This window comes from Pezoporus flaviventris, unplaced genomic scaffold (assembly GCF_033815535.1).
Source record: "Pezoporus flaviventris isolate CSIRO_AGI_PZ_B2104156 unplaced genomic scaffold, CSIRO_AGI_Pfla_v1 ptg000025l, whole genome shotgun sequence".
Lineage (NCBI taxonomy): Eukaryota > Metazoa > Chordata > Aves > Psittaciformes > Psittacidae > Pezoporus > Pezoporus flaviventris.
The window spans coordinates 8626751-8653980 of NW_026892573.1; the positions used below are offsets into that span (position 1 = coordinate 8626751).

The window sequence follows — 27230 nt, forward strand, 5'->3', positions numbered from 1 at the left end:
AAGTTTGTATTTCTCTTCTACTTCTGTCAGCCTCTAATAGAGGTGAAACACTGCTGAGAACATGAAGTTCTTTGAAATGAAGTACTTTTCCTCAGTAATTCATTGTCCAAAGGCTAAAATCAGTGTTTGTTTGTTTGCTCTATATTTAAGACAAAGACTGCAGCCAGACTTCTGCATCAGGAATATCCTGCCTGTCCTCTGCAGTAGTTCAGATTAATCTTGTTCCAGTCTGAAATCCAAATTATAGCTAGGTGCTGAAGTAGAGGGCTGTTATTTTTCCTGGCTGTTATTTTAAAAGAATCTTAAACATCTCAGAAGCTCAGAGTTGGGGTTCTTGGGGTTATTTCAGGGGTACTTTTTCCTTTTTTCCCCCTTCTTCTTAATGAGCCTAAGTGCTTAAGTATCTGATTTTCACTGAAGTGTAAGCTGCTGCAGTCTTGTTACAACTGGCATTGGTTTAATCACATTAGTGTAGCTAGTCTGGATGTAATTTTAGTGCTGACATAATGATTCTTCTAAGAGCATGTGTTACTGAAGAATTCCCTTAGGAAGATGACTATAGCAAAATAAATATCTTTACACTGCTATGACTGTGTACACACAGGTCTGGAATTTAAAAGTGACTGTTTTTTGGTAATCAGACTGTGTCAAGGCAGCTGCTTGTACCTTTTGTGTCTGAAGTGTTTCAATCTATTTTGGAAAAGCATACTTCAGATAGCCAATTCACCTGAGAACTTCTCTGTGAGCTGTTTATTGCCTGCAGAGTTTCTAGTAACTCTTTCAGTGTATGCACAGTGTCTAGAATTTGAGAGCTGATGTGTGGAATATGGCTGTTCTGTCATTAAGTGCCTTTAAAAGGATTTGATTTTTACTCTGCTTAGATTTTTTTTTTTTTTATCTGTCTGTTTTTCCTACAACTGTCTCATTCAGCTGCAGTGAAGAAGTCTCAATATAATAGTAATGCACTATGATATGAAGGGAGAATTTGAGTTTGCCTTTTCTGAGGGAGAGTTACGGGAAGGAGCAATTTTGGTAGCCCTAACTTAGGTGTTTCCTTTCGGGCAGTTTCCTTGAACTGAAGCCTTTTCTTTGATTTAATTCTGTCAGCCCTTGCAGGAAAGAAATAAATTGAGATGCTTGCCTGTGTGTGGATCTGGTAGGCTTTGTGCTTGCAGTTGGTTGTAATTCGGGAAATATTTTAAGGGAGAGATAATACTGAAGGTAGAAAAAGTTTTGTTAACCAGTCAACATAGACTTTCTTCTTCATATAGCTTTGTTGCCAACTAAACCATTGAGGAAGATTTGCTGAGCTGTGGACTGTTTAATCCTAGGTGAGACATTACACAAATTGTGAATATACCAGATACAAAGTATTGCAAAAAAGAGGACTCCAGGCTTGTTAGTAACAAAACCACTGTGTAATCGCAGTGGAGAGTAGAAACCAAGGCGGATGGCGGGGGAAAGCAGAACTAAAAGCACATGTGACTATACTCTCTATTTATCACAAGAATATGATTTTAAAAGGTCTCTTGTCACTAACAAAGGAGCAAGAATGCCTGCCCCTGGCTGCAGTTGGCAACTGCTGCTGAAAAATAATTCCTGAAGGTTTCTGTTGGGACAGGAGGACTTGCACCCGCATGCTGCTGTGTTGGGTAGTAAAAACAATCCCTGCCTTCAGAATGCAACTTCACAATTTCTCAGTGAAACCAAGCATAGCTCTTGAATTCTTGCAAGAAAATTCTGGTTCTATCCTTGATGCGAACCCTGCCAGATCCTCTAGGGAGCTTAGTACAACTGATCTGTGTGCGATTGAAGAGCGTAGCATGGTGTTTATTACAGTAATAGTGATATAATAAAACAGTGGCTAGTTTTTGTCACAATCTTTTACTTTGGCCAGAATATGTGATACCATCATAGCATTGTCTGTGGTGAAATGGAGTAGGGGACAGTTGGTCTCAGAGTCCTTAATATTGGCTGATATGTTGATTCCTACAGGTTAACTTTCTTACTGCAGGTATAGGCTGCAATAATACAGTGACATAATACAGTGTTTTGTTGTCAATGAGCTTCAGGCAAATGTAAAAAACTAAATTATTCAGCTAAGTAATCTCTCAGATTTATACTGAAATGTCAGGTGCTTCTTATATCAAAACACCACCACTGCTCTTGTATGACATGCCTGTTCTCAGATAACTAGTAAGAAAAAAATGAAGGAGCTGGAAGCAAGAAATAGCTGTTGTTCCATGTCCTAACAAGATACGGTTAAATGAATTGCAAGAACACTTTGCTTGTCTATCAGAAGCAGAATGCTGAACAGCATCATAAAGCATGTTTGCTAGTTTTAGGCTTTCCAGAGCTTCAAGAAACTGAGAATCAGTTTTGTTAACTTCATCAACATGTTCATTTTTTTCAGCTCCATGTTCATGCATGTCTTTTAACCCGGAAACCAGAAGGCTGTCCATAGGTCTAGACAATGGTACAATCTCAGTAAGTACATCCAAAGATTTCTGGTTGAAATGCTTCCCTTTTGAGAAGTATTTGTGTGATGTTGTGGTGAGGATATTTTTGCTAGTGTTTGGGAGAGAAACTTAACTGCTAGTGGAACTGAACCTGTAGTGTAGAAAATGGCAGATTATTACAAATGTAATTCCAACTTCCACAAAGAGACTGAGTGGGGTTTACAATACTTATTAGGCAACTCAACAGACTGTCTTAATTTGCATATTCCTTTTAAAATTAACAATGCAGAAAAGCAGCTGTTGCTTTATTAAATTTGAGTGCCTTGTTAATTATTCTGTACCAGTGTTCTGAAAGCAGCAATTATGAGGGGAAAAAATCATCTTCTGAAAGGCAGAAAGTGGATTTCTGCTCCATATCTAGCTGCTTTTTCAAATTTCAGAGTTCAGACTTTGTTTTCCTCTCACTTCCTTCAGAGGAGTTGCTCCTAATGCAGTGCTGCTTCTGAGAGATTTGGTTTGTTAACATCTGAGATGTGTGTGTGGAAAGGAAATGGGATTAAAGCAAGAGTGGTTTGTAGATCTGGGGCAGAGGGTAGCAGCTGACCTTATTCATTGTATTTTTCTTGTGGGGTGATGAGTAAAGAGCTATATCACTTTGTAGAAGGGTCATGAATCAGAGAGGTATTTTTTGCCTGTGCCTTATCAATAGACTTCTCTTACTGTTTAAGATCATTTTACCATCATTTCAGATTTTTACTGCTGTTCTCTCTGCCTTACGTACTTTATAACTGAATGAGCATTGCAGGTTGATGTAAGGGCAGCTGTCTACACTAAAGACAAAGATGGTGTTTGGGAAAGGGTGTGTGACCCTATTAGCTGTTGCCTGTAAGCCGTATCAAAGATATGAAGGTTTTGACCTATAAAGCTATTAATGGCTTGTAGCAGAGATTTGTCTTTTTTTTTTTTTTTTTGTGCCTGTAGAAGATTTCTTCTTTTGTACCTAGGAAATGGGACAGCTGCAAGAGAATTCCCTGCACCTCTGAAATTCCTTCCTTCCCACTTTTTCAAATAGCTGTAATTTGCCAGTCCTACTAGGCACTTTCGTTTTCATTAGGCCTTTGAGGAATGTGAAGGCACTGTAAATTAGGTATTTAAATTCTTTGGCATGATGGAAGAGATGTGTCCTTTGTCTGGGAGCATTTTGCATTGAAGAGTCAGAGGGTGCTTGACTCTGAATGGAGTCAAATATTTTCCTATTCTGAAGCTAAAGAAGGTAAAGAGGGGGGAAGGGATTGTCTGTGTTGCTTGATTTAGTCCCTTGTAGCTGCAGGCAGTTGTGTGGTAAAGGATTGTGCAGAAGATGCACTCCACAAACTTTCACAAATGATGAAATGTTACCATCCATAGCAAACCTAAGGCTTGTAAGAGAAGCCTCAACTGTCATGTGCTACAAGAAGTAGTGGAAGTAGGAATGGAAGAATGGCACAGGTAACCCCCTATTCAAGTCCCAGCAGTATTGGGGTGTTAGAAAAAAATCCCCAGGTACTTGAAGTGGGTTACAACTACCCTCTGAAGGAAGAATTTTCCTCCTGGGCACAGCGATGATGATTAGTTTAGCACAGGAGTATACAAGCAGGGCACAGTGACCACACAATAAGAGAATTTACTTCAACAAGGTGACCTCAGGGTACTTATTGTTGATTGTGTGGCCCTTGAAGGGAAAGTACATGGAATTTACTTGAGTAACTTGAAATATTTGGGAATTAGTCAGCTATTCCATGTTAGTACTTCTGCAAATGCGCAACATCTTTTGGTATGCTGAGTGCAGGGCCCAAAAAAATTGCTGAAAATCATTCTACATCTTCACTTTGACTGTGTAGAAGGAAAGGACTGCTGGCAAGGGCTGTAAGCTGGTACAATACTCTTGAGTGGGCCACATAATCTCAAACTAACCTTTTGGTAGTGCCCAGAAGTACTGCTTTTACTTTCAGGTGTAAATGGAGATAAGGAAGCGGAGCTGCCTTTTTTGTTTTGCATGAAATTTTTGTAAACTGTGTGGAATTTAGTTACAACATCAGGAATGTGTATGGTGCATTTTAAGAAGGATGGGCAGCAATGCTATAGTCACAGACAGATAGATCTTCCAGCAAAGCCACCATGAGGTGAGCTTGTATGGCAATCTTTCCTTGTGAAACAGGTTGACAATTTTTGTTTCTACAGAGATGAAAAGATTGTTTTCGACCCTTTGCAACTTCTCAATATGAAGGCTGCACACGTTTCACCATTCTCTTAGTGAAGGGTTGTCTAACATCTTGCTTGAAAAGCAGTGGTACTTAAAGTGGAAAAAAAAAAGTGGGTTTTTTTGTTGTTGTTGTTTTGTTTATTTTGTTTTGGGGGTTTGTTTTTTTTTTTTTTGAGAAGGAATGTCATTTCTGTTGCTTTGTGTATTAGCGAGTGCCTGAAGTGCCTTTTGGAAGCCAAAAGACTTTGTCATGGTCATAAATTCCTTGCTCAGATGTGGAGAAAAACATGTTTTAAAGGTGCAAATCTCTCAAGAATACCACAACAAGAGGCAACAGAGGAAAAGTCTGTTACTTGCAATAGACAGGAAACTCCCACAGCCAAGATGAGGTTCCTCACCTAATTTTATTCATCTGAAAGTTAGCTTCCTAGATAAAGTTAATCATTAGGGTCTGCAGCCAGTAAAGAAGAGGTGAATTAGCTTTGGAGACAACCATGTTACTTATCCTAGAAACTGTTTTAAAATAGCATAAATCTCCCCATTTCTGGTTAGATTTAAATGAGGGTTATGGTTTTCAGGTAGCTGATTAAATTGATCCTTTTAGCTGACCATGCTCGTGTCTAGATGAAGGTGTTAGACACTTTGAGCAGGGTCACAAGGACCAAAGGGCACCAGAATAACCCCTTCAAAATTCTTCCTTAGGGATGGTACTTATTCGGGTAAGTCATCTTCCACATAATCTGATCTTGCAGATATCTACAGGGTTGGCCATAAACAGCATTTTGAATATCTGAGACTGAGTCAGGACCTACCTGTCAATGTGCACCCTTACCCTCCACCACTGTGGGAAGTTTTCCTTCAGGAAAACTACATGATAGTTTTTGTCCTCTCCCAGTTTTTGTACTTTCAAAAGTGGAAAAAAAAAGTAATAATTTTACAGAGCTTTCTTTGCAGTAGGTACAGTGTCTTGACAGTAGATTTAAGAGTCTTCATTCTCTTCCATTTCTGAAGCAAGCTTCTTGTTCTCTGGGAGACATGGCAGTGCTATCAGTCACTTGTGTTAATGGGATGAGGTCAAGCCTTTAAGGAGATCCATAGTGTGCTGTCAAAATGGCATCACCTATCAAGAGTTTAAATTCCCTGGGTTGGGAACTAGGCTGTGAATGTGTAACACAACTAATTTATTAAGATTATTAACTTTCAGAAATGTGTTCAGTGGTCTAAGCAGAGGTCTCTAGTGTTATTTGGGGATACATCAGTTGTCATCCACCTGCAGCTCTGGGAAGGTGTGGCTCTTCCTTAGACCCTGTGCCATGTCTAGCAGCCCCATGACCCTGAAATGGCACAGACTTGAGCATGGGTTTTGTTTGCCTTAACAAGAGTAATTTGAAATAGGATACTGATATTTCCAGGATGAGGATTTACAGAGGTCTTAGGCTCAAGAGAAGTTTGTGGTGGATGTATATGTTTCAGTGTGAGGAGGGTGTGCTCCATGAAGGTATAGTTGAGACTACACAACAGTGGGCACTACATTGGACAGTCTTTGCAGATGCTTAAGACTTCCTTCTGCTTTGTGAAGGCTTTCATGGTACCAAGTCTTATTATTGCAATAATAAGCTTACCTGAAACAGCCAAAACTGATCATTAACGGTTTCAGTACAGTAAAAAAAGATAGTAAAGTAGCTCCAAAAAAAAACTGTGAAGAGCAAAGAGTGATCTTCCCAGAAAAAAAAAAAATGTTTTTAAGCCCTACAAGGAGGGGTTTTGGTTTTACCATCCTGTGCACTCTGATAGATCTCAACCCCTCCTGCGCAAAAGGACTCACACATGACTATGACTAGGAAATCTTTCTTCCTTCTGTTAACAAGCACTGACTAAGCTGTGTGGGTCACCCCAGCCTTTCTAGCTGATTAAGAAGAGCCAAAAAGCTGCCTAATGAGAATTGAGTGTCAGCAGCTCTGAGAGGAGCAGAACATCTATGTACGGAAGGATTGAAAACCAGTTTCTGCTGCTAAAATGTTAAAGAGATGTAGTTGGTGTTTTTGTAGTGCATATGACACAATGTATGTGCAATAGGGCATGAATTTCTTGAGCAAGGTGCCCTGTGGTAAAATACCTGTCTATTGATGCAATTAATATGGTCGGCCTTGAAGGGGAGAGGGAAATGAGTGCAATCGAAGAACATATGATAATAGTGTAATGGGGAGCAGGGAGTAAAAGACCTGGAGAAAGATTAGAAAATGCAAAATAAGAAAATGCATTGCAAATTATGATATGCTTTCAAAGAAGAAAATGAGAAGCAAGAAGTCTGGGGGGGGGGGGGGGGGGGGAGAAGGAAAAAATTCTATCCAGTGTTCAGGTTAATTGGAACTGTATTTGGTTTGTACTGTATTAATTTATCACTTTGGATGGAGCTGTGTATTAATAGCGCGTAGCTGTGGTTTGTATTAAAGCATACAGAGCTAATCAATACTTGGGTAAACCTTACAAACTGCAGTTGTGTTTGATTCACTGTATTATAATGGAGACTCAAAAGCCTTTTCAGTATTCCGATTGAATTATGGGACTGCTCCGATCATGGAATAAACAGTCCACATCAGATTTATCAAGGGGAAAAATGCAAAGAAAAATGAGAATGCAGACCACGTTCTTCATCCCACCAGCATCTGTGTGCCACCACAGTCAAAGCTGAGGACAGCCAAGTTGGTAGGAAAGGTAGACATATTATCCCACCATGTGTTACAGTAGTTGAAGCCATTTCTTTTTAAGTAACAATAGTAGAAAATCGACATTGATAGCAAATGTCCTTGCTTGAAGTAGGCTTTGTAGTAAAGCATTTCATATGGTGGTTTAGTGTTCTTTAGGGAGTGGTTAGTGAAAGGCACTTCTCCTGTAAGTAGCTAAGGAGGTATAGCAGATTTTTAACATTTGGTGGTTTATAGAGTTAAGGTGACCCTGGTATAGAAATTCAGCTGACTTAATTGATTTGTTACTGCTGTTTAAATAACACTCCCTATTGTAGTCCTCAGCTGCCAGGGGGAAAGCTAATGGGAGGCAGAACAGATTAAGGAAAAGAAGATGAAGTAGAGCAAGAGAACACAGTTATAACTACTTTATAAACAGAAACCTGGAAACGGCAGAATGCATAGCTGCCTCAAATCACTCACAGTTGTTCTCCTGGAAGCTGGGACCTGTAGATGTTCTGCAGATTAGTACTGTGGCCTCTGCACCTTGGTGCCAAGCAGTAGCTGTGATGTGTTAGGGTAGTCCTAGTGCTTGAAAGCCATGCAGATTACCTACAGTGACCCCACAGAAAATGCTGAGTGACTTTTTTTTAAGTCCTGTTTGGAAACTGTGGGTAAATGCTGGCCTTTTGGAGATTGGAATGTCTTCTCATGATCTTTTGCCTTAAATGTTTGGTTTGCCATAGAGTCTGTAGGCTCGTGAAATCCAGTCTTCTCTACTGTTGCACAGTGGTTTTGGCAGTGCTTACAGCCAACATTTCACAACTGTATGCCTTAAAAATTAGCTTATTTTGTGTTTATAATGTTTCTGTCTTTTTTTACCCTGTTTCAGATTGAATTAGGTTTCACTTCTTCAGTCCCCTTGGTAAATTAGCTCAGGGAGCTTTTGTGTAGGTAGCTATAAATTATTAACGCGATGTGTTTTTACATACCTTGTTTTTTCTTGGTATTTCCCTGAGTATGTTGTGTACACATTGTAGATACCTGACAGCAGTTTGAAAGCTAATTCATGTGGTGGTGCCACAGAGCCTACCGTTTGCTTGTGTGTTTCCTCCAGAGAGATGTTGCAGGAGTTTTGTTGTGGCCACTTTTTTTCCCCAGCTTTGAGCAACTCTCCTCTTCAAAACAAGTGTCAGGGACACCCAGGTGCTCAGTCAGTTTAACCACATGGGGTTTTTCTCAGAACCAAGGCTGCCATGCAGACTCTCAGCTGCTGTTTTCATCATCTCCTTGTGCAAAGCCATACTGGTGGTTAAACAGCAGCACAAAGGCAGCAGGCTCAGAGCTAGTCCCCATAGATGTGTTCTTTCCTGGCCACAGGAATGAGCCCAGCTAGGTCACACCACCCATCTCTCCCTGGGTAGCTACATCGTGTGGAAAGCCACCCTTCATCCCATGCACATCTGTTTGTTAGCCACAGTGAACCAGTAGCAAAGTAAGAGAGTTTGGTTCTAAGGCACCAGTATAAATGCTAACCAATAGTTGAATAAAACCAAAGGGGAGAGAAAGTCTGAGTTTCTATTTATCTGAAGCACTGAGAGACTTTTGAGCAGAAACCTAAAATGTTTTCCCAGTATGCATTATAGACAGATTTTTGTTAGGTATTAGGAAGAAATTCTTCACTATGAGGGTGGTGAGACCCTTGTGCAGTTTGCTTAGGGAAGCTGTGGATGCCCCATCCCTGGAAGTGTTTAAGGCCAGGCTGGATGGGGCTTGAGCAACCTGGTCTAGTGGATGGTGTCCCTACCCATGGACGGGGGGTTGGAACTAGATTACCTTTAAAGGACCTTCCAACAAAAACCATTCCATGATTATTGGTACATAGTTTGGACTGTGTGATTTCAAGGGACTCTTACATACTTAGACTGAGTTTTCTGAGTGTTCAGGTGGGGGTGTAATGTATGCATACCCACGGGTACATGTGTATATGCACATGCAGGTTTCTGCCCAGGCAGTCCTGGAGTAATAGGTATTTGCTACAAGGCCAGACCTCAGGTCTCTCATTTCCTAGTACCTTGGCTCATAGCCAGGAATTACTGTCAGCTTTTTTGACTCCTTTTTTTAGTAGTTCATCTTTTATCTCCACCATTCTGTTCAGTAAGCACTCGTGATGTTGTTTCTCAGGCAGCTTTACAAAGTTCAGTTTTTCAGAGGGAGGTACTCAAAATAGCAAAAGTGTAGACAGCACTGTGGTTGCAAAGAAGGGAGAGTTTACCTTGGTAACGAAATTAAATTAAACCACTCTCAAACTTTCCATTTCCAAACACTGTTTCACTAGGTTTTTCTTTTCCCTCCCTCAGGAATTCATTTATCAGAAGATTACAACAAGATGACACTAGTGAAAAGTTACCAGGGTAAGAACCATGATGCATGTTAATTGGTTTGTGTTATCATTAATTTTTGTTAATTGTTCTTGTAAAGAGTGGGAATGGAGAGGTGAATTGCCGTGATTGATTTTATTTTTTTGACTAATGTAAATGCCGTTTTATCAACAGATTTATAATGTGCTTTGTTCTGAGGTTACAAGACTTTTAAAGAGCTGTTTCATGTTCTGTTTTTCCCTTTAAATGTTCCTTTGAAATATCATTCTAGACAACAAACTGGCCAAAATCCAGGCTGCATTTGGGGAAGAGGAGTATTAATTTTTAATCTTTAGTGATCCAGTGTATCTAATGAAACGCTGTAGGAAACTAAGCCATCTTTTAGGGCTGAGGCATTCAGGACTGTAGCTTTTGGGGTTAGTCTAGTTATATTCCAGTAACTGTTGGCTTCAGTAATCTCAGGATTATCAGTGAGTACCTGCCATAGTAAAAGGTCAAGGAATGCTAATCCATGCCTTTTTTAACTATATTCTGGTATTCACTAATGTGATGTTTTAAGAAACCTAGTTAGTTATGCTTGTCAAACCTCTAAAGGACACTCTTCTTGGGACAGGTATTCTTACAAAAGTAACTAAAACATGTAAGAATTTCTTTTTATCTCTCATCTGCTGTTAGACTAGGAGGTGACATGGTATTATCTGGTATCATATCACATATGCTAAGCATTATGTTTCCGTATAGAGGCATCTGATATGTTGGCTTGAGATTTCTCACATACATTTTAAAATATATATGTACTCATGTATTTGAGTCTTACACCTTGAAAGGTTGAGAGGATAATTCAAATCTCTAAATGGAGTCTCTGGAGATCACTTTGTAACATTTAGATTTTAAGGCCTGAAGAGAATCTTGATTTTTGCAGAACACAGCTAACATGCACTGGCCTTTGAGTTTTACTTCAGCTGTTTAATGAATGTCTGCTGTACTGTAAAATTGAGATAGAATGCCTTCATTTTTTTCTTAGCTTGTAAAAGCTGAAGTAGAACATCCAGTGATGATAAAATATATATGTGAATCTTAAATATGATTGCTTCAGTCTGACGGTACAAGTCTTTAGTATCCAATTTTGTGATTGCCCCACAATCACCAAAGTTTCACACACTTAGATTTTATATTTAAGGGTTGTTGCACTGCACTGAAAAGTCCTATGACTGTTCTGTCACACCCTTTGTTATTAGGTCATATGTTTGCCTGCTTGGATTCAATCTTGCAGGCTAATCACAGCTGAGGAAGAGTGAGCTGAAATCTGCTGTATATGCAGAACAGCATATGTATGAGACCAGTTTTCTTGCCAAGCTCTTGAGGGAAAAGGCTGAAAATTTTGATGGGGGGAACATACAGCATATATCTTGGCAGGATGGCAGAATGGCCATTTGACTGTGGCCACCCACCCAAGACCTGGGGAGAACCCCTCATAAAATTAAAAGAAAAGATAAAGGAAAGCGAAGGCTGTTCTGGCCTTTTGTTGCAGTGTGCCAGATCTGCTGCTGCTGCAGAATCCTTTGCATAGGAAGATACCATGGAGAACCTCCATGGGTTGTCCTGTGGAAGAGCTCCATGCGTTCATATGGCATCCCCAAATGCTGGACAACAGGGGATTAGAAGAGAGGTGAAAGAGAAGGAGATCAGAAGAGATCACAGTGTGACCACAGTCCCAACTGCAGTGGCCTCCTTCCTAGATTGCCCATCTCAGCATGGAAAAGTTTTTAATTTCTGGTCATTTTGTGTCAGGATTCTCAGATGATGTGTTATCTGAAAGTTGTTAACTTATTTTGGGGCAAGTGAAGCAATACTGAGCCCAGAATAGAAATTGAATACCATTTCAGTTGTAGCCCAAACCACAGTGACTGCTGACAGTAAACAGTGTCTGCCTTTGGGCTCTTTAAGCCAGTGTGCGTGATGCTCACTGATGATGTGTCCCTCAGGGACATGGAGCCCTGTCCCATTTTACTCCCTTGCTCCCAGAGTTTGATGTTTGGTAATTTCCTTGTTCAAGCTGATGGAAACTGTAAGATGCAGAAACTGGTTTTGGGAGTGGAAAGAGTGTGGTGATTCCAGGCTGCTGGGATCCCCAGACTGATGTGTGTGCGTATGTTCCTCACATACCTGTGAGGCTATGGGTGTTGAAGAAACCCTTCCCTCCCTTCAGCAGCCTCAGCTGAAAGCTCTTTTGGGGGAGAGAGGGTAAGCAAAGCCTTAGCATGTACATCCCTTCGACCTCTTGGAATGTACTTATTTCATTAATGTCTATTCCATACCTGCCAGAGAGCACTGTCTCACCATCCATGGGCACCACTTCTAGTAAAAGGTACAAGCCCTGCCTTTTAGAAGAAGTTTTGGGAGGAGATTGAGGAGACTTGGGTGGTGGCAGGTATCCCTACAGCCAGTTCAAACCATGAGGAGCCAACGCTAGCAGTAGCATTTGCCACGTGCTGAGAAAACGTTCCTGGACAGGCCTTGAACAGTCTGATCTCAGCCGGGTTTGCAAGTCCTGCAGAAGTGCCTAGGTCCGCCTGTAGCACTCCTGGTGTACACAAGCCCCTGGGGCCTGTAAATGAGCCCATCAGATGATTGCAAAAGCATGCGTCCCATTATGGCCCTTTCTGCAGTGTACCGCTCCACCAACTAGTGCAGGTGAAGCGACCAACGGGTAGGTAGAGACAAGCATTAGTCACCTGTGGGGTCACTGAATTTCTTCCTAGAGATACCTGGAGGGTGGAGAGGAGAGAGGATCTGTTGAAGAGCTCAAGTGGCTCCTGGGTGGTCCCATCTGTCTGCCTTGATTACAAACTTGGAGTTTAAAAGTGTGTGGAAACAAGAGCCAAAATCTGAGCTCTTCTCTGGGCAAGGGTGAAAGCATCAGGGCACCGTTCATGTGTAACGCTGTAAACTGGTCTAGCTGCCAGTCACAGTTATGGCAACTTGTATAAATGCATCTATTGACTTTTCTCCTCAGGGAGTCTGGGTCTAAAAAGCAGCGTGGATCAGGAGCAGATGTTGGCTTGTGCAAGCCTTCTGTTCTTTGCTGCAACTTGCTCCCCTTCATAGGATTTGAGCACAGCTCTCATCTGTGCTGTATATTTGTATAGTGCAGGCAGCTCATACCATCTTCTTATTCCATTCTGAAGAATTTTTCTGCATTTCAAATGGAGGTTTCAGGCTGGGTTTTAAGCTTCCAAAGATATTTAATCTTTCCAGTGTGTCAGCTTTTACAGGAACAAATACAAGCACCCTGCTTTGCGTGACACGTTGCTGGGTCTCAGAACACTAATAAACCACTAGGGCTGCAGACTGAAGAGTGTGGCATTTGCTGCTAAATTACAGCTGAGAATAACTTTGCATGTCTTTCCAGGCACTTGTTTTATTAAAAAGTCATCTCAGTCAGCACTTCACAACCAAGCCCACTGGCCATTCATAAAAAAACCCATCTGTATAAGCCTGGGTTCCCTTGTTTTAATGAAAAGCTTTTGCTGGCTTTATTTAGGTAGCAGTAAAGATTTATTCCTTCAGCTGTATTGTTCATCTTACCCAGCTGTGATGTTTTTAGGGATTTCTGTTTTTTCTTTTTACTTTATCTTATTCCAATTTCCTTTTTTGCTGGTTTACATGCAACTTGCCTTTGGTGCAGGGTTGTGCCTGTGCTGTAACTCATCATTCTGCTGTGGTACCGCAATCTGCAGCCCAGATCCACCAGACCTCAAAAGAGGTTTACGTAGAGCCCAGAGTCTTTTGCACAATGGCAGCTTTGTTGATGATGATACAATGATGGAAGGAATACTTGTGCTACTGTAGAAGACACATGGCTGCAATAGGCATAGAATGAGTTAAGTCTTCCCTCTGCTCTTTTTCATGCAAACACTGAACATGCAGAGCAGGGACCTTACAAGCTTGCATGGTAGCTCATGTCAGTGGGATTGTCAAACACCAACTTCTTCTATAGGGAAGTGTGAGTGGGTGATTACGGATTTGAGGAGTTGGGTGCATCTGGTGTTTGCTGTGGTCTTCTGCCCCCATATTCTTCTCCACAATACAATTGTACGTCTGTCTGCTTAATTTCCAGCTCATCAAAGCAGGGTCATGATGATTCTGTTTGTCCTGGAGATGGAGTGGGTGTTAAGCACTGGACAAGACAAACACTTCACATGGCACTGTTCAGAGAGCGGCCAGCGCCTGGGAGGGTACCGCACCAGCGCAGGCGCCTGTGGCCTGCAGTATCCTTTGCTGAGCTTTCAGCTTTATTTCTGCTCTTTGGCACTCAAACAGTCATTTTCTAGTTGTGCTCCAAATTCTGTGCCCTGTACAGGTTCTGTACTTTGTGAGAGAAACTGTTATTTAAAGCCAATTTTAATAACTGTTCTCCTTGCTCTGTCTCCTTAATTTGTGGTGGCATATTTAGGTCTAAGCATTTTTGAGCAAAACAATGGGCAGTCTGCAGCCTTTTGTGGTCTGCTATTGTAATAAATATGGACAGGGCTTCATTTAAACATGCTTTCTTCTAAGAATTGATGGTACCAAAGTAGGTCACTGATCAGGTCAGTGTGCCTGTGTGTGCATGGTAAAAATTAAATTGCTTTAATATAAAATAATGAGTACTTGTCCTTCACTCTGGAACAGCCCAATATGTATTGGGAATTTGGCTTAACTAAAGACTAAATGGCTCCAGAAATGGCACTCAAGTGGCTTTTGCATCTACAGCTGCCCCAGCTGCCTGACAATAAAAGAAATATTAATTCGGCTTTATTGAAAATGAAAGGGAAGTGGAAAAGTAGGAGTTCTCAGGCTGAAACCAGGGGTTAAAATAAACTGACTTTTTAGTGCCCCACAGTGTACGTGGTATAGAATAGCTAGGGCTGGAAAGGACCTTAAGATCATATAGTTCCAATCCCCTGCCTTGGGCAGGGAAAAAAAAGTAGGTATGGATGATGTGTGCTTTGCAAGCTCATGGGAAGTGAGGTTGAATCATAATTACTGTCTGAACATGGGCTTACTTTATATAATCTGGTCATTGGGCCAGTCTAAATGGCATGAAGACTGAACTTAATTTTTAATTGAATGTTAAATACTTTTGAGAGTGTGATAAAGGAATTTGTCATGTATTTCTTTAATCTCTTCAGAAAATGCACCATTCCAAGTGATTCAAATTTTTGGAGGACACTTTAATTTGGGTCATCAGATGATGCTGGTGGAGGGCAGGTGAGGAGAGAATCATTGACAAATATTACAAAAAGTTTGGCAGAGCCAGGAATGTGGGATTTTCCCCCAGTGTCCCATGTGCATAAAATCAGTGCTATAATTCCTCTGTTCATGGGGAAGGGCTACTTCAAAGGTGTTTCATAACAAACCACAAATTGTGTTCTTTGAAATAGTCTCATTTTTCTCACTCTTTGCTTTACTAAGAGAGACTACATTATTAATATAAAGAGGTATGAGCTGGATGCCTAAAAGTACGCTCTGAATACCTCCTTGAGACTGAAGTACTATTCACAAAGTTGCAGTATACTTGTATTAAAAGAATTAATGAGTCATGAAAGGAATGCAAAGCTTGTATAAGCAATATTTTTGCCTCAACATTTGTCCACCAGATTTGATGTGGAAACACGGCACGTGTTTGTAGGTGATCATTCTGGGCAAGTGACCATACTCAAACTAGAGCAAGAGTCCTGCAGCCTTGTTACAACATTTAAGGGACACACAGGTAAGGCCTCAGGAGGAGACCCAGTTTGGTTCTTCATCTGTGCTTATTAGCATCATGGTGGTTTGACACGCCTAGGAAACACTAGGATGGCTTTTGTTAGTGCATAGCATTGAAGGAAGATAGACCTTAAATTGTCGCTACAGCTCAGGGAGGTTTATTGTTAAAAAACGGAGTGATCATACCTCTGATCAGAAAACTTCTAAGGCAGAAAACATCAGAATCAGTAGCTGTTAGTTAAAGCAGAGTGAGACTAGAATTAGTTGTGTTAATCTGGGGGGGGGGGGGAGTGGGGGGAAAGGTGCTTCTCAAAGAAAAACAGTTTTGATAGACACTTGCCCAAGTGGAATACACACATCTTGGATGTTGCTTGTTTCACTGCTGCGACTGATGACAGTCCCACTTTAAAAACAGCAACCCTGGGATGTGATCCTGCCATCTAACAGAAGAAAAGGTTTTTTTCTTCAGTATTTTCTCTCCATATCTCTCTCTGATTGAAAGCTAATAGCTCAATCATGAGGTAGCACAAAGTAGTTCAATCCGTGTCCTAGGATAACGTGAAGTTGTCCATAGTATTGCACGCTTGCTTCTCTTTTGTAATCTGAAAATGATGGAGATGAAAAGCTGTAAAGTCACACTATGACCATCTTTCTGCTACACTATGCTGCTCAGTGGATTCATCCATGCAAGTGGCAGCATAGCCCTCTGCCCACAGAAGAGCGAAATGGGGCTTCAGCAGGTTTTCAGCCGGCAAGCACAGTGGCTGCATTTAGCCTTTGCTAAAGAGACCTGCATTTTAATCACTCCATGTATTTTGTTGTATCTTTATATATGTGTATATATACATACATATCTACAGTCCTGTCTTCCACTGAAATGACCGTTGTATGCATCTCCTGTTTCAGGTGGTGTCACTGCTCTTTGTTGGGACCCAATACAGCGAGTTTTGTTCTCTGGCAGTTCTGATCATTCCATTATAATGTGGGATATTGGAGGAAGAAAAGGAACAGCCATCGAACTTCAGGGACATAAGTACGTTCAAAGACCTTCCTCCTGCTTTTGTGGGAGAAAAACTAAAGGCAGAAGCAACACCTGGAAACAAACAGCCCAAAGTCCTTCACAAGCCTCAAGCTTTTATGTGTGACTCCCTGTGGTCCATATGCAACAGGAATAAGTTGCTTATAGTAAGTTTTCCAGCACTGGGCCCACAGGCTGGTTTGAGAGGCTGCAAAGGGTGGTGAAGTAAAACACAGTATCTACAGTCCTTAATGTTCTGAATGTGTTATGCCAGAGCCTGCGTCTTTGTTGTAAAGAGGGTCCTGAAAGGAGAACAGCTGCAGAGAATTCTCGGGGTTTAGGTGCTAAGGTCTTTCCTTCCTCTAGAGGGAGCATCAGGCTTGGATAATTAGTCCTTTTTTCCTCCACGCTGACTTTCTGTATGCCACTTTACCTACAGCATGACTTCTAAGTAATGTGCTTTACCCATAGGAGCCTTCACTATCTCCTCAATGCAAAGAGGCTTCATCTTTGCACTTAGAGAGCTCATACTTGCATAGGATAGCAAGATGTCTTTGAAGAATAGGCGTGTGCTGGGCATTGAGTAGAGATCAGAACGGCTCTAGTTGCAGTGATCTGCTAGCCTTTTAACACTAGCAATGCAACGGGGTTGTTTCAGTGTATAGGGAGTGCATATATTTGGGGCTTGTGTGCAGGCTTAGGTCTGGAGAGAAAAAAATCTTGTGGTTTTGGTCTAACAGTTTCTTGCATACTCATACGTTTCTTTTGAGAGATACTTCACTCTGCTGAGCGATTTCATGCCACTGGAATTTCAGAGCACTGCAGAGCCTTTGCTGAAATTTTCTGATCACCCTTGTACCCTACCAATGGTGCTTGCTAATGCACTGCTGCTAGATTTATTGCTGTGGAAATTAGTTCTCCTAATACAAGGCTAGTCTCTGGATCTTAGTCTGTGACATGGCTGTTGGCTGGCATTGTACAGCACAGAGACCTGGTTGCAAGGACAACAGGGACTAAGAAATATTACACCTGATGGTGCTGCTGCCATTGGCAGGAGGGCACTGTGAAGGCAGGCTGTACTGTACCAAACTGTTCCATAAACACATTTTCCTTTGGAGGAGCAGCCACATGCACAAGCAAATGCACTAGCATTGAAGTCCTTTGAGTAGACAATGCCAGTGGTGGTAGCAAAGAAAACAAAATGTTATGGTTATTTCCAGTCACTGTACACTCAGTTACTGTCTCTTTGTAATTGTTTTTTTCTATCATAGTGTTGTATGGTCTTTGTTTCCTAGGTTATAAATAGCTTGAGAAAAGACCTGGGTTTCTTTCTTTTAAGAAGGACTGAACCCAGCTTTGGGGGTTTAAGCTGAATTATTTCTCCCATGCTGCTTTTTCCTTAAAAGAAGAAGCAGAAGCACCTAAATCTTCTACCTTGCCTTGAGAAGGCCTAGGAACAATTTGGTCATTCCTTTATTATTTTTTTAAATACTCTTTGCTTGTTAATGCAAAAAGAAAATCTTCAGTAGCTTCTCGGTGCTTCATTCCTAGGAGTTGCAGAGATTTACAAAAACAAAGTTGTTACTGTCTGACAGAGAAGGTGCCTTACTGGGGCTGTGTTTATGCATCCAGATGTGCCTTCGGAGAGCAGTTCAGGCTTCCCAGTGCAGCTGGGACTTTCCATCTCAGGAGCAGCCAAAGCACTTATCAGGACAGTTATCTTTTTGTTTTTGTGGATGCTGCCCAGATGAGCAACACTGTGGTTTTGGTCCCAGCTAGACAGCAATGGCTGGTTTGCGTCCCATGGCTGCTGTGTACAATGGGGAGGGGGGAACATATGGACAAACAACTGGTTTGTACTGGTTTATTTACTTACTTGTGTGCTAGGCATAGATGGCTGATCAGTAACTGTCTTGTTTCTTTTTCAGTGATAAAGTTCAGTCTCTCTCCTATGCTCACCACACTCGGCAGCTCATCTCCTGTGGTGCAGATGGAGGAATTGTTGTCTGGAACATGGATGTTGAGAGGCAGGAGGTAGGTGCTTGGTTCTTGCCAATTTAGTGTGAAACAATCTTGGGAAGAAGGGGCCTTTCTAAAATGTGCAACTTTCAATCTGAAGAAAATTATTCCAGGCTTTAAAAATGTTTTTTGGACATGCTACAGTTGTTATTACAGCAATTACACTGTGCCTTTGATAATATGGTACAGGGGAAATTGTCTGGCAGAAAATGTGTGTGAAGTAGGCTGCTAAAGTGTGAAGTAGGCTGCTCTGAAAGACAACCTCTAAGGGGAGGGTATTGTGAGATGTTCTGCTTTGTTTTTCAGCACATCATGAGAAATATTATCAGTTCAGCGGTAAATGAATGGATTGATAATTATTAGGGGGGTTTAAGAAAACGTAACAAGAAAATTCTTTGTCATCTCTGCAACTCAGGCTTTTTCCTATACTTGCTAAAAAGATATTTAACTAGGACTTCAATCTCACCCACTACTTGATCTTGCTTACCTCTGGTGTAACCATGTAGAAGCAGGGTAAGCGACTTTGCTGATCCAGACAGTAGGATTTCACCCACGCCTTCCTAATTCCTTTTGTGCTGTGCAGTCAGTGAATGTAAGTGGGGGCAAATGTGCACTCCAGGTCTTCAGCACTGCTGGAGCAGCCTCTGCTTGGTGATTTCAGAGACCTGACTCAGGAAGGGGGAGAGAAGGAACACTGTGCTGAGTGAGTCAGGCGTCAGTGTGGCAAATCCTGGTGACATGAGTCACAGCAAACCTCTGCCGTGTTCCTGCAGGGGGTAGGGAGGCACCCTGAGTACCTGCAGCAGGTGGGTTTGAGCAAGGCTTTTGGCCTCATGGGTTACACCAGCTTTGCTGGTTCTCAAGAGGCCCTGAGTCATGTGTGATTCCCTTGAGCAAGAAGGAAAGCTAAGTGGAAAATTGGATTTTAAAGAAACCTGCTGAAATAGGCATAGGGAGGAACTGAGCTCCCTTTTTAATGTGAATTAGCATTCCAGTTGGCTGTCTTCAATGCTAATCTAATGGCCAATTATGTCATCAGCTCCCAAAGTGAAACGAAAGCAGTGTGGCTTCCTCTTTCCCAACAGATGTTTCCTTTTTGCTGCAACTCAAACATCCAGAAATACAAACTTTTTATTTATTTGCTGCCTTTGAAAGGCTACAGTAAGGGTAAAGGACTGGCTTGTCACAAACCAGGCAACAATGCTGTGAGAAGGCTGGTTTAAAAAGTGGAGGAAACATACCATTAGCTAAATGGGGGCTTAGCAGCAAGTGCTAATGGGTGCGCTGCTTTCTCTGACTGTGGCTATGTGGGCTTGTTCATTTTATCAGTAGCACAATAGGGTGCTCATGGTGCTGAACCATCCCCAAAACATGAACCTTCGAGATTTTAATACCGACCTTGGCTTGGGGTCCCAGAGCATTTTGTTCTGGAATTTGGCTTTTATATTTTTGCCCTTGTTTAAGGGTTTTCTCCATGTGATGCATGCCCAGTACTCACTTTGATGTTATCAGATTTTCTCATATCTCTGAGACTGCATTAGAGTGAGTGAAACCATTTTAGCCCTTGATTCTTTATTTCCTTCTCTGTTTTTAAAAAGCTGTAAGAAGACAACATCTGAAGGATGCTAGAAGCTGTGTTTCTATTTGACTACAAAGTGGTTACTTGTCACAAGCAAAATGTCTTCATCTATAATGTTATGTGTAAGAGATGAAAACTGTAACACACAATGTAAATCTGTAGGCATTAAATGGAAAGACTGCTGTGGGTAGAAAAGACAATTATTTGCCAGTAGAATGAACTGCCTTTAGAGTAAATGGCAGAAGAAGGTGATGCAGATGGTTGCTTTATGGCTGGGGGTCAAAGCTGTTCTTAGAGCTGAGGGTCTACACCAGCCTTACCTTATCTTTGTCTGGCTTTTGTATTATTTTCAATTCTTAATCTCAGCTATGTTTCTTGCCATTTTAAATTGTAGCACATGGGGAGCCAGTGGCTCTGGTAAGACAACTGCAGTTTGCTTATAGGACTTCCTCACAAAGTTTTAAACATTATTTACTGTTCATTTAATCTCCTGGGGTTGGTGGGACTGGTGGGAGTGTGTTGCAGTGGCGCTGAGACAGTGCTGGCAGGGCTGTCATGGTCTGGCTGGGGCTGCCCCACTGAGGGGACAAGATGGACACACTTGCCAGCACTGGCTTTGGGATGAGCTCATGTCGTGGCAGAGCAGAGAAAGGAGCAGAAGTCATCTGCAGGGAAGGAGTATGACTCTTGCTAGGTCAGGTTAGGACACAGACTGACAGCCCACCAGCTGCAGAGGGGTCAAGAACCAAGAATCTTCCCAAGTCTCGCATCTCCCAGAGGGTTTCCTAAACACTGTGGGGAGACACACCATGTTCCCCAAGCAGCTCAGTGCAAGACAAGTGTTGGGGGAGCCAAATGTAGGGGAGGAGATCGACTGTCCCTTCTGTGTACTCCCCTGCCACTTCAGGCATCTCCTGAGCTCTTTCAGGATCTGGTAAGACTTGCTTCCCTGCAGGGTGTCTGGTCTATACTACTCTGCACAGCAAAGCCTGGCCGCAGGAGAGAGAAGCGCCTTTAATATTTTCTTTCTTTAAATCTTCATACCCTCTTAATTCACAATGTGAGTGCAAAACTACACACTGTGTTAGAAAATGGAAAACCTCTCTTCTTCATCTTTGTGTAAAAGCGGGGAAAAGAGCTGATTTAGGGTTTAGACTTGTTCAGGTGAATCTCGTCTTTCTTACCCTTATGTGTGATTTGTATCATAGATACCTCTGACAGCAAGAATGCCTCTTACAGTATTAAAGAAAGAAATACTAAATAAAAAAACCAAACCAAATCAGCATTTCATATACCTTCCACTTCCCTCCAGATGAGCTATTGCAAATACTAATTGTCCTCAGATCCTACCAGAGGCAATAGCAGATGGTAAATGCTGTCCAGACAGGACAGAATATTTTTATATGCTTAATTCCAGATTTGGAGAGGTGAGGGAAGCTTGTCTGTTGCTGGGTTATTTTTATGGTCTTATAATCAAACCCTGCTTCATGATTCGGATGAGAAGTGTTCTTCCTGCATCCTTCACAGATCAGAGCTGAGCCAAAAAAGACATCCCAGGGAACAATTAAGATGGCATCTTGTGAGAATGGGGATTTTTAATCAAGTTTTGTTGGCCAAGTCACTGCACCCCAACATATAATTTTTGTCCTATTTCTAGGATCCATTGGAAGATTTTTTGTTTGTTGATCAATCCCATTTTGTCTTTATGTGTGTGTGTTGCAGACCCCGGAGTGGCTGGATAGTGACTCTTGTCAAAAATGTGATCAGCCTTTCTTCTGGAACTTCAAGCAAATGTGGGACAGTAAGAAAATAGGCCTCAGGCAGGTTTGTATGCATTCCTTTTTGTGTTAACAGTTAGGTTGTTCTGTCATAATAGATCGTGATAACCTTTTTCCCCTACAGCCTTGAGAACTTGCACCTTATTCTTCTGCTGATGAGGCTTGATTTATGACACTTCTTTTTTCTCCTTTTTTTTTCTTTTTCTTATCCAGTCCCTATAATAACCACATGTAATAGGCCTTGAGCTGTGCAAATTGGTTTTGGCCCTTCCATGGCTTTAGCCATGTGGGATTTTGCTTATTGTTAGTTGAATGTGTTGTAGAAAGAAATTTGCAGCTGATTTTTGGAGACTGTGCTGGAACGAAAGCTGTTTTAAGTGAGGTTGGGTAAACATCTGTAACTGCTCAGGCTGTGTTAGAAAAGGCTTATTGGTCTGCTTGGAACATGCTGCTGCGTTTTCCTGCCCAGTAGGAGACGGCTGCGGATTGCAGGCTTTTGGTAGAGGGGTGTAAAAATGCTACAAGGGATGTTCTCATGAAGCTTGGAGAAGTCAAGTGCCTGGGGCACAAGTGAGCTGCATCTTCTCTTTATGTAATGCTCATCACAGCAGATCCTGTCTATCCTTTGGCTGATGAGGCAGCCTTGTCATCCTACACAGCCAGTGCATGAGAAAACGTGAGGTGGGCAGCATCAAAATACAGAAACACAAGTGCTTCTGGGGCTGAAAATGGCCAAAGGAGTTGACCAAGGTGATTAGATGGTAGATGTTGGTACTTAGAGACTGGGATGAGACTCCAGAATGACACTGTGCTGATATATCCCTGTCCTGCCTCAACCTGGAGATGTTTTAATGTGTCACATGCTGCTGAGTGGTGTTGTCACCCCTATAATCCCCCAAAGTGGCACTTTTGGTGTCAGGGTAATTACAGCTCCCAGCCCTGTGGCAGGTGCCGAGCTGGCTGGGACACATCTGGGTGCATAGTAGGGCTCTTTGCCCTGTCCTCCTTGTCTCTAGTTGTGCTTACCAAAGGAGGACAGCTTGGACTTCCTTCTGCGTTCTACCCTGTTGAAAGCCCCCCTGTAACATTGGTCACACTCGATGTAGAAGCCCAGGTACATCCACACATGCCAAGTGGTGGAGGCAGGGATGATTTACTAGGTGGTGTATGGTATCAGCCTGGAGCTTGGGAGAGAGGTAGAGTCCACATAGCTTGTGTAGTGCTTTATCTGCCACTTCCCTGTGTCCATGCTAGTGATCAGCTGCTGTGTGCCGAACAGGAGGAGCCTGTTTTCCTTCATCTTCCCTGGAAGTCACTTTCCTGTTTGCTACAGCCTTAGCTGGGTATTGCTGGAGCAAGATGATAGAGCCAGCAGGACCTGAGGAGTAATATGGATTTGTGGCTGAAGATGGCTTTCTGTGTGTTGTCTCTTACAGCATCACTGCCGGAAGTGTGGCAAAGCTGTGTGTGGCAAATGCAGCTCCAAGCGCTCCTCCATCCCACTGATGGGGTTTGAGTTTGAAGTGAGAGTCTGTGATAGCTGTCATGAGTCCATAACGGATGAAGAGTAAGTGTGGACACTGGGCTGGCTTGCACTGGAGTAAGCCAAAACTCCTGCCTCCAGGAGGGCCCAGGCAGATGCGGTCTGAGAGGGAGCAGTGAAGCAGAGCGGTCCCTGGAGACCACCAAGCTGGGAGGGATAGAGAGCTCTCATGCCAGAAAGTTCTTAAAATGGCACTTAAGGAGAGATTGCTGAATTAATGACTTAAAGCAGCATTCAAATATTTATTTCCTCAATAGAGAACATTTTGGGGGAAAATCCTGCAGTCACAGTCTTTTCTGATTCTTTGATTCCTTTCTTCAGGCGGGCACCCACAGCTACTTTCCATGACAGTAAGCACAACATCGTTCACGTACACTTTGATGCAACCAGAGGATGGTTGTTGACTTCGGGGACAGACAAGGTTATTAAGGTAAGAGCAAGCAGGTGGCTCTAGCTCCTGTATTTCATTTCTCCTTCCTCTCCTGTGTGGCTGCAGGTATGTTCTACCCGCTTTCTTCTATCCAGACACTTCTTGCTAATGGACTTCTGCCCAATAAGGATTAACGAAGTCTTGGTCTATGAAGTTATTGTCTGAAGGAGCTGAGACAGGTGTTCATTGTAACTTTTCCTCTGGGAAGACAAACTGTGTTTCAACATGGTGAACCTCAGTTTGGGTGGCTGGATAAAGAAAGAGCTAAAATAATGCATAAGTTTATAACAAAGCTTGAATAATTAAAAACCCCTAACAATTGCATTGTGTTATGTCTACACTAATCATTCAAGTTAGCAATATAGTATGGGGGTTTTGGTTTCTCTTAAGGCCAGCTATGAATCCGGCTCATAAGGGTAAAGCATAGTGACATATAAAATGTGATTTGGTCAACCTCCACCAGTCTGACAGAGTGCTGGAAAACAAACTTCTTCAGACTTGCAGCATCCACCTCTAGTCATAGAACCTCTATCAATCAAACCAACACAAAAAGGATTACATTTATACTGTATCTTACAATGTTTTACCATTATTCACTATGTTATATTTTACTGTATTAACAGTTGTGGGATATGACACCAGTAGTGTCTTGATGGTACATCGGTGGAACTTGAGAAGTGATATTTACAGAAGAAACAGATATCCTAACCCTAATCATCCTGCAGAAGATAGATAACGCTGGGCATACACAGCAGATGAGAAGGCAACTAATGTGTTTACAAGAATTTTACGTCCTCTGCTTGATCAAGGCTGAACATTTGCACGAAGACTCTTTCCACTTACTCTCAAAATATACAAGAAAGTATTTTTTTAACTAATGGTTTGTACGATCTTATTTCTGTTGTCTTGAGTTTGTTTGGGAAATCTGTGTGCAGTGCAATTTTTAGTTTTTATATTTTACTATGTCGAGATACTTGCTGCTTTGTACAGAGGGTTCTTAGGGTGTGTCTTACCATGTGAGGGATTGCTAGCAACTTACTGTATAAGGCAACCAGCTCTCCCCACAGCAAGTACCCGTTGATTTGGGATGTGCCTGCTGACCATGCTCTCTGCAGTGGAGGACTTCGAGGCGCGGCATTGCATGCTCTCTGGGTGCATCACCAAGGAGCTGATGGACTATTGCAATTCCTAAAAGGGCTCTACCATCTACTTGTCCTAGTGGGCATCATCCGGAGAGTGTTTCATTGGTTTCTAGTAGCTAAAGTCCATCTTTCTGCCTCGTCCCTTGCTGCACAAGTTGCAAAACCAAGGGGCAGGTTGCTTAGCAACTAATTTCTACAAAAACTGAAATACTTCTCTGGCTCAGAGCATTACAGGGAGCACACAGGCCTGCTTGAGTCTGATGAGGCTGACAGGCTGATTCAAATTAAATTATTAGCAACATGAACTTTTGGGAGTATGTGCATGGAGGGGGGCAGGTCTAAAACTGGTCTAGGTCTGAAAAGTCTGGTTTACCTCTACCTCTACCTTGCACAGCAAACTTTCGGCATTTATACCTGTCTGTGTTGTTGAAGATGAATTTGATTCTTCTGATTTCCATACAGTTAGTCATATTTATTTTTTAAAATGCTGATGTTTTTTATTAATTTCCTCTATAGAGCAGAAACTGATATTGATGAACTTTGTCCTATTGTCATATTTTAAAGTTTCTTTTAAAAATAAAAAGTATTTTAAAACCTGGATTGACCAAAATTACCTTTTTTTAGAAGGATGTTGTCAAGATGAATAAACAAACAAGCTCTTTTTTACAAAGGGATCTTCTCTGAAGAGTCAACTCTCTCTTCCTTTAACCCATTTCACTTTTCAGCATGCTATTGCTGACGCGCCTTGAAGAAACTGGTGTAGAGAATACAACTGGAGACTAGACCCAGGACTTTCCTTATGTCCTATGTAAGCAGGACTCATGGTCTGTAGATGCTGAGACACAGCACATCAGTGGTGCTCAGTCTTGCCCCATTTTGGGCTTTACTTCCTCCCTATGAAGTGGGGAGTCCATGATGTTTATCACTACAGAGCACACTGCTACCTAGAGAAGACTGGTATTTTCCCTTGGTTGAAGGTGAAAGAAAATAATGCTTCTCCTTTGTTTGCCCAGCAGTAATTCACTTTTGAGGAGACAAAAATGTTAACACAATCCATGGCATTAATTGTAGACCAGTGAGCTGCTGCAGTGAAGGGTGAGTGGACTTTCTTGTGCGTGTCACAGGGCTGCTATGTATTTTAAGGGGAAATTCTCTTCTTAAACATCCTATAAACTGTGCTTAAGCATTTTGCAGTCATATTCTCTGAAATGATGTCACCTTGGCTTTTGTAGTCATACAGCTTGTTGGTATCCCTCTAGGCAGAATATTTAAAAGAATATTTTCAACTGTAATTCACACAGCACTAAAAAGATTATTTTTCCAGCTTGAATGTTAATTGTTTTCGAAGTCCTCCCAATTCCTCTCCTGGAAGCTAGGTGCTTGTTTCCCCTTGGAAGCCTTTTCATTACACCTTATGCATGTTTTCTGATGTCTGAAGTGTGGTTGGCTGATGAAGCTATGCAAGATGAGCAAGTTGCCTACCAGTATTTCATTCCAGCTGGAGAATATGTATGACACATTACTGAACTATGCTGTACAGACAGCATCTCTCATGGTGGTAGAAACATGGGAGCACTGAAGTGAATTGAAATCACTATTCAGCACTCTGTTCCTGAAGAGACACAGCAGCTGCAACACACTTGGAACTCCAGCCTGAATTGTACTTACACTGATGGAGCATGGACTCAGCAAGCTGAGGGATCTGCCCCTGGGTCAACACCTAGTCTTTCTGAACATGTAACACTTGAACAAAGCTGAGGAGCTGACTCCAAAGGAGACTGAATTTGGGAGTGAGGTATGTTTGGACAGCTCTGCAATAAACTCTTGGCCACCTCCCCCCCGTTCTCTTCCAAGGTGTCATGGTATCTGTATTACTTATGGGTGGATGTTGGGTATAAATATCCATTTTGCAAAATTCCCCTTGCTGTTCCTTCTGACTAAACTACCTACAGGGTTATCTGAGTTTAAGCTGAGCATCCCCTTATCTCAGATCAAACTGTTCTTAACTTAGAAAACTATATAAACTGAAAATGCGGCTGAGATGAAAAGGGAAATTTGTTCCTTTGCTATGACTTTAACAGCTATAATGTAGAGATACGAAGAGAAAATAGGTGTCTCTTTACTTCCCAAGTGAAACAAGAAGCATTTGACTCTGGAAGAGTTAAACCACTTTCCTTCCTGTTCTGTCGTGTTAGGATAACAGT

General features: G+C 41.9%; 1 protein-coding gene across 1 annotated transcript in view; it reads left to right on the plus strand.

The window, feature by feature from the left end:
• The window catches only part of WDFY2 (WD repeat and FYVE domain containing 2), a 66223-nt gene extending 40603 nt beyond the window's left edge, over window positions 1-25620 (plus strand). The window contains exons 3-12 of the mRNA XM_061457416.1: window positions 2414-2487; window positions 9724-9799; window positions 13887-14037; window positions 15409-15521; window positions 16424-16550; window positions 18464-18569; window positions 21856-21957; window positions 23348-23478; window positions 23776-23884; window positions 24508-25620. Coding sequence (XP_061313400.1) covers window positions 2414-2487; window positions 9724-9799; window positions 13887-14037; window positions 15409-15521; window positions 16424-16550; window positions 18464-18569; window positions 21856-21957; window positions 23348-23478; window positions 23776-23884; window positions 24508-24537 — 1019 coding nt within the window. The 3' untranslated portion in view covers window positions 24538-25620. The remainder of the gene's footprint in view (window positions 1-2413; window positions 2488-9723; window positions 9800-13886; window positions 14038-15408; window positions 15522-16423; window positions 16551-18463; window positions 18570-21855; window positions 21958-23347; window positions 23479-23775; window positions 23885-24507) is intronic.
• Window positions 25621-27230: the final 1610 nt, after the last annotated feature.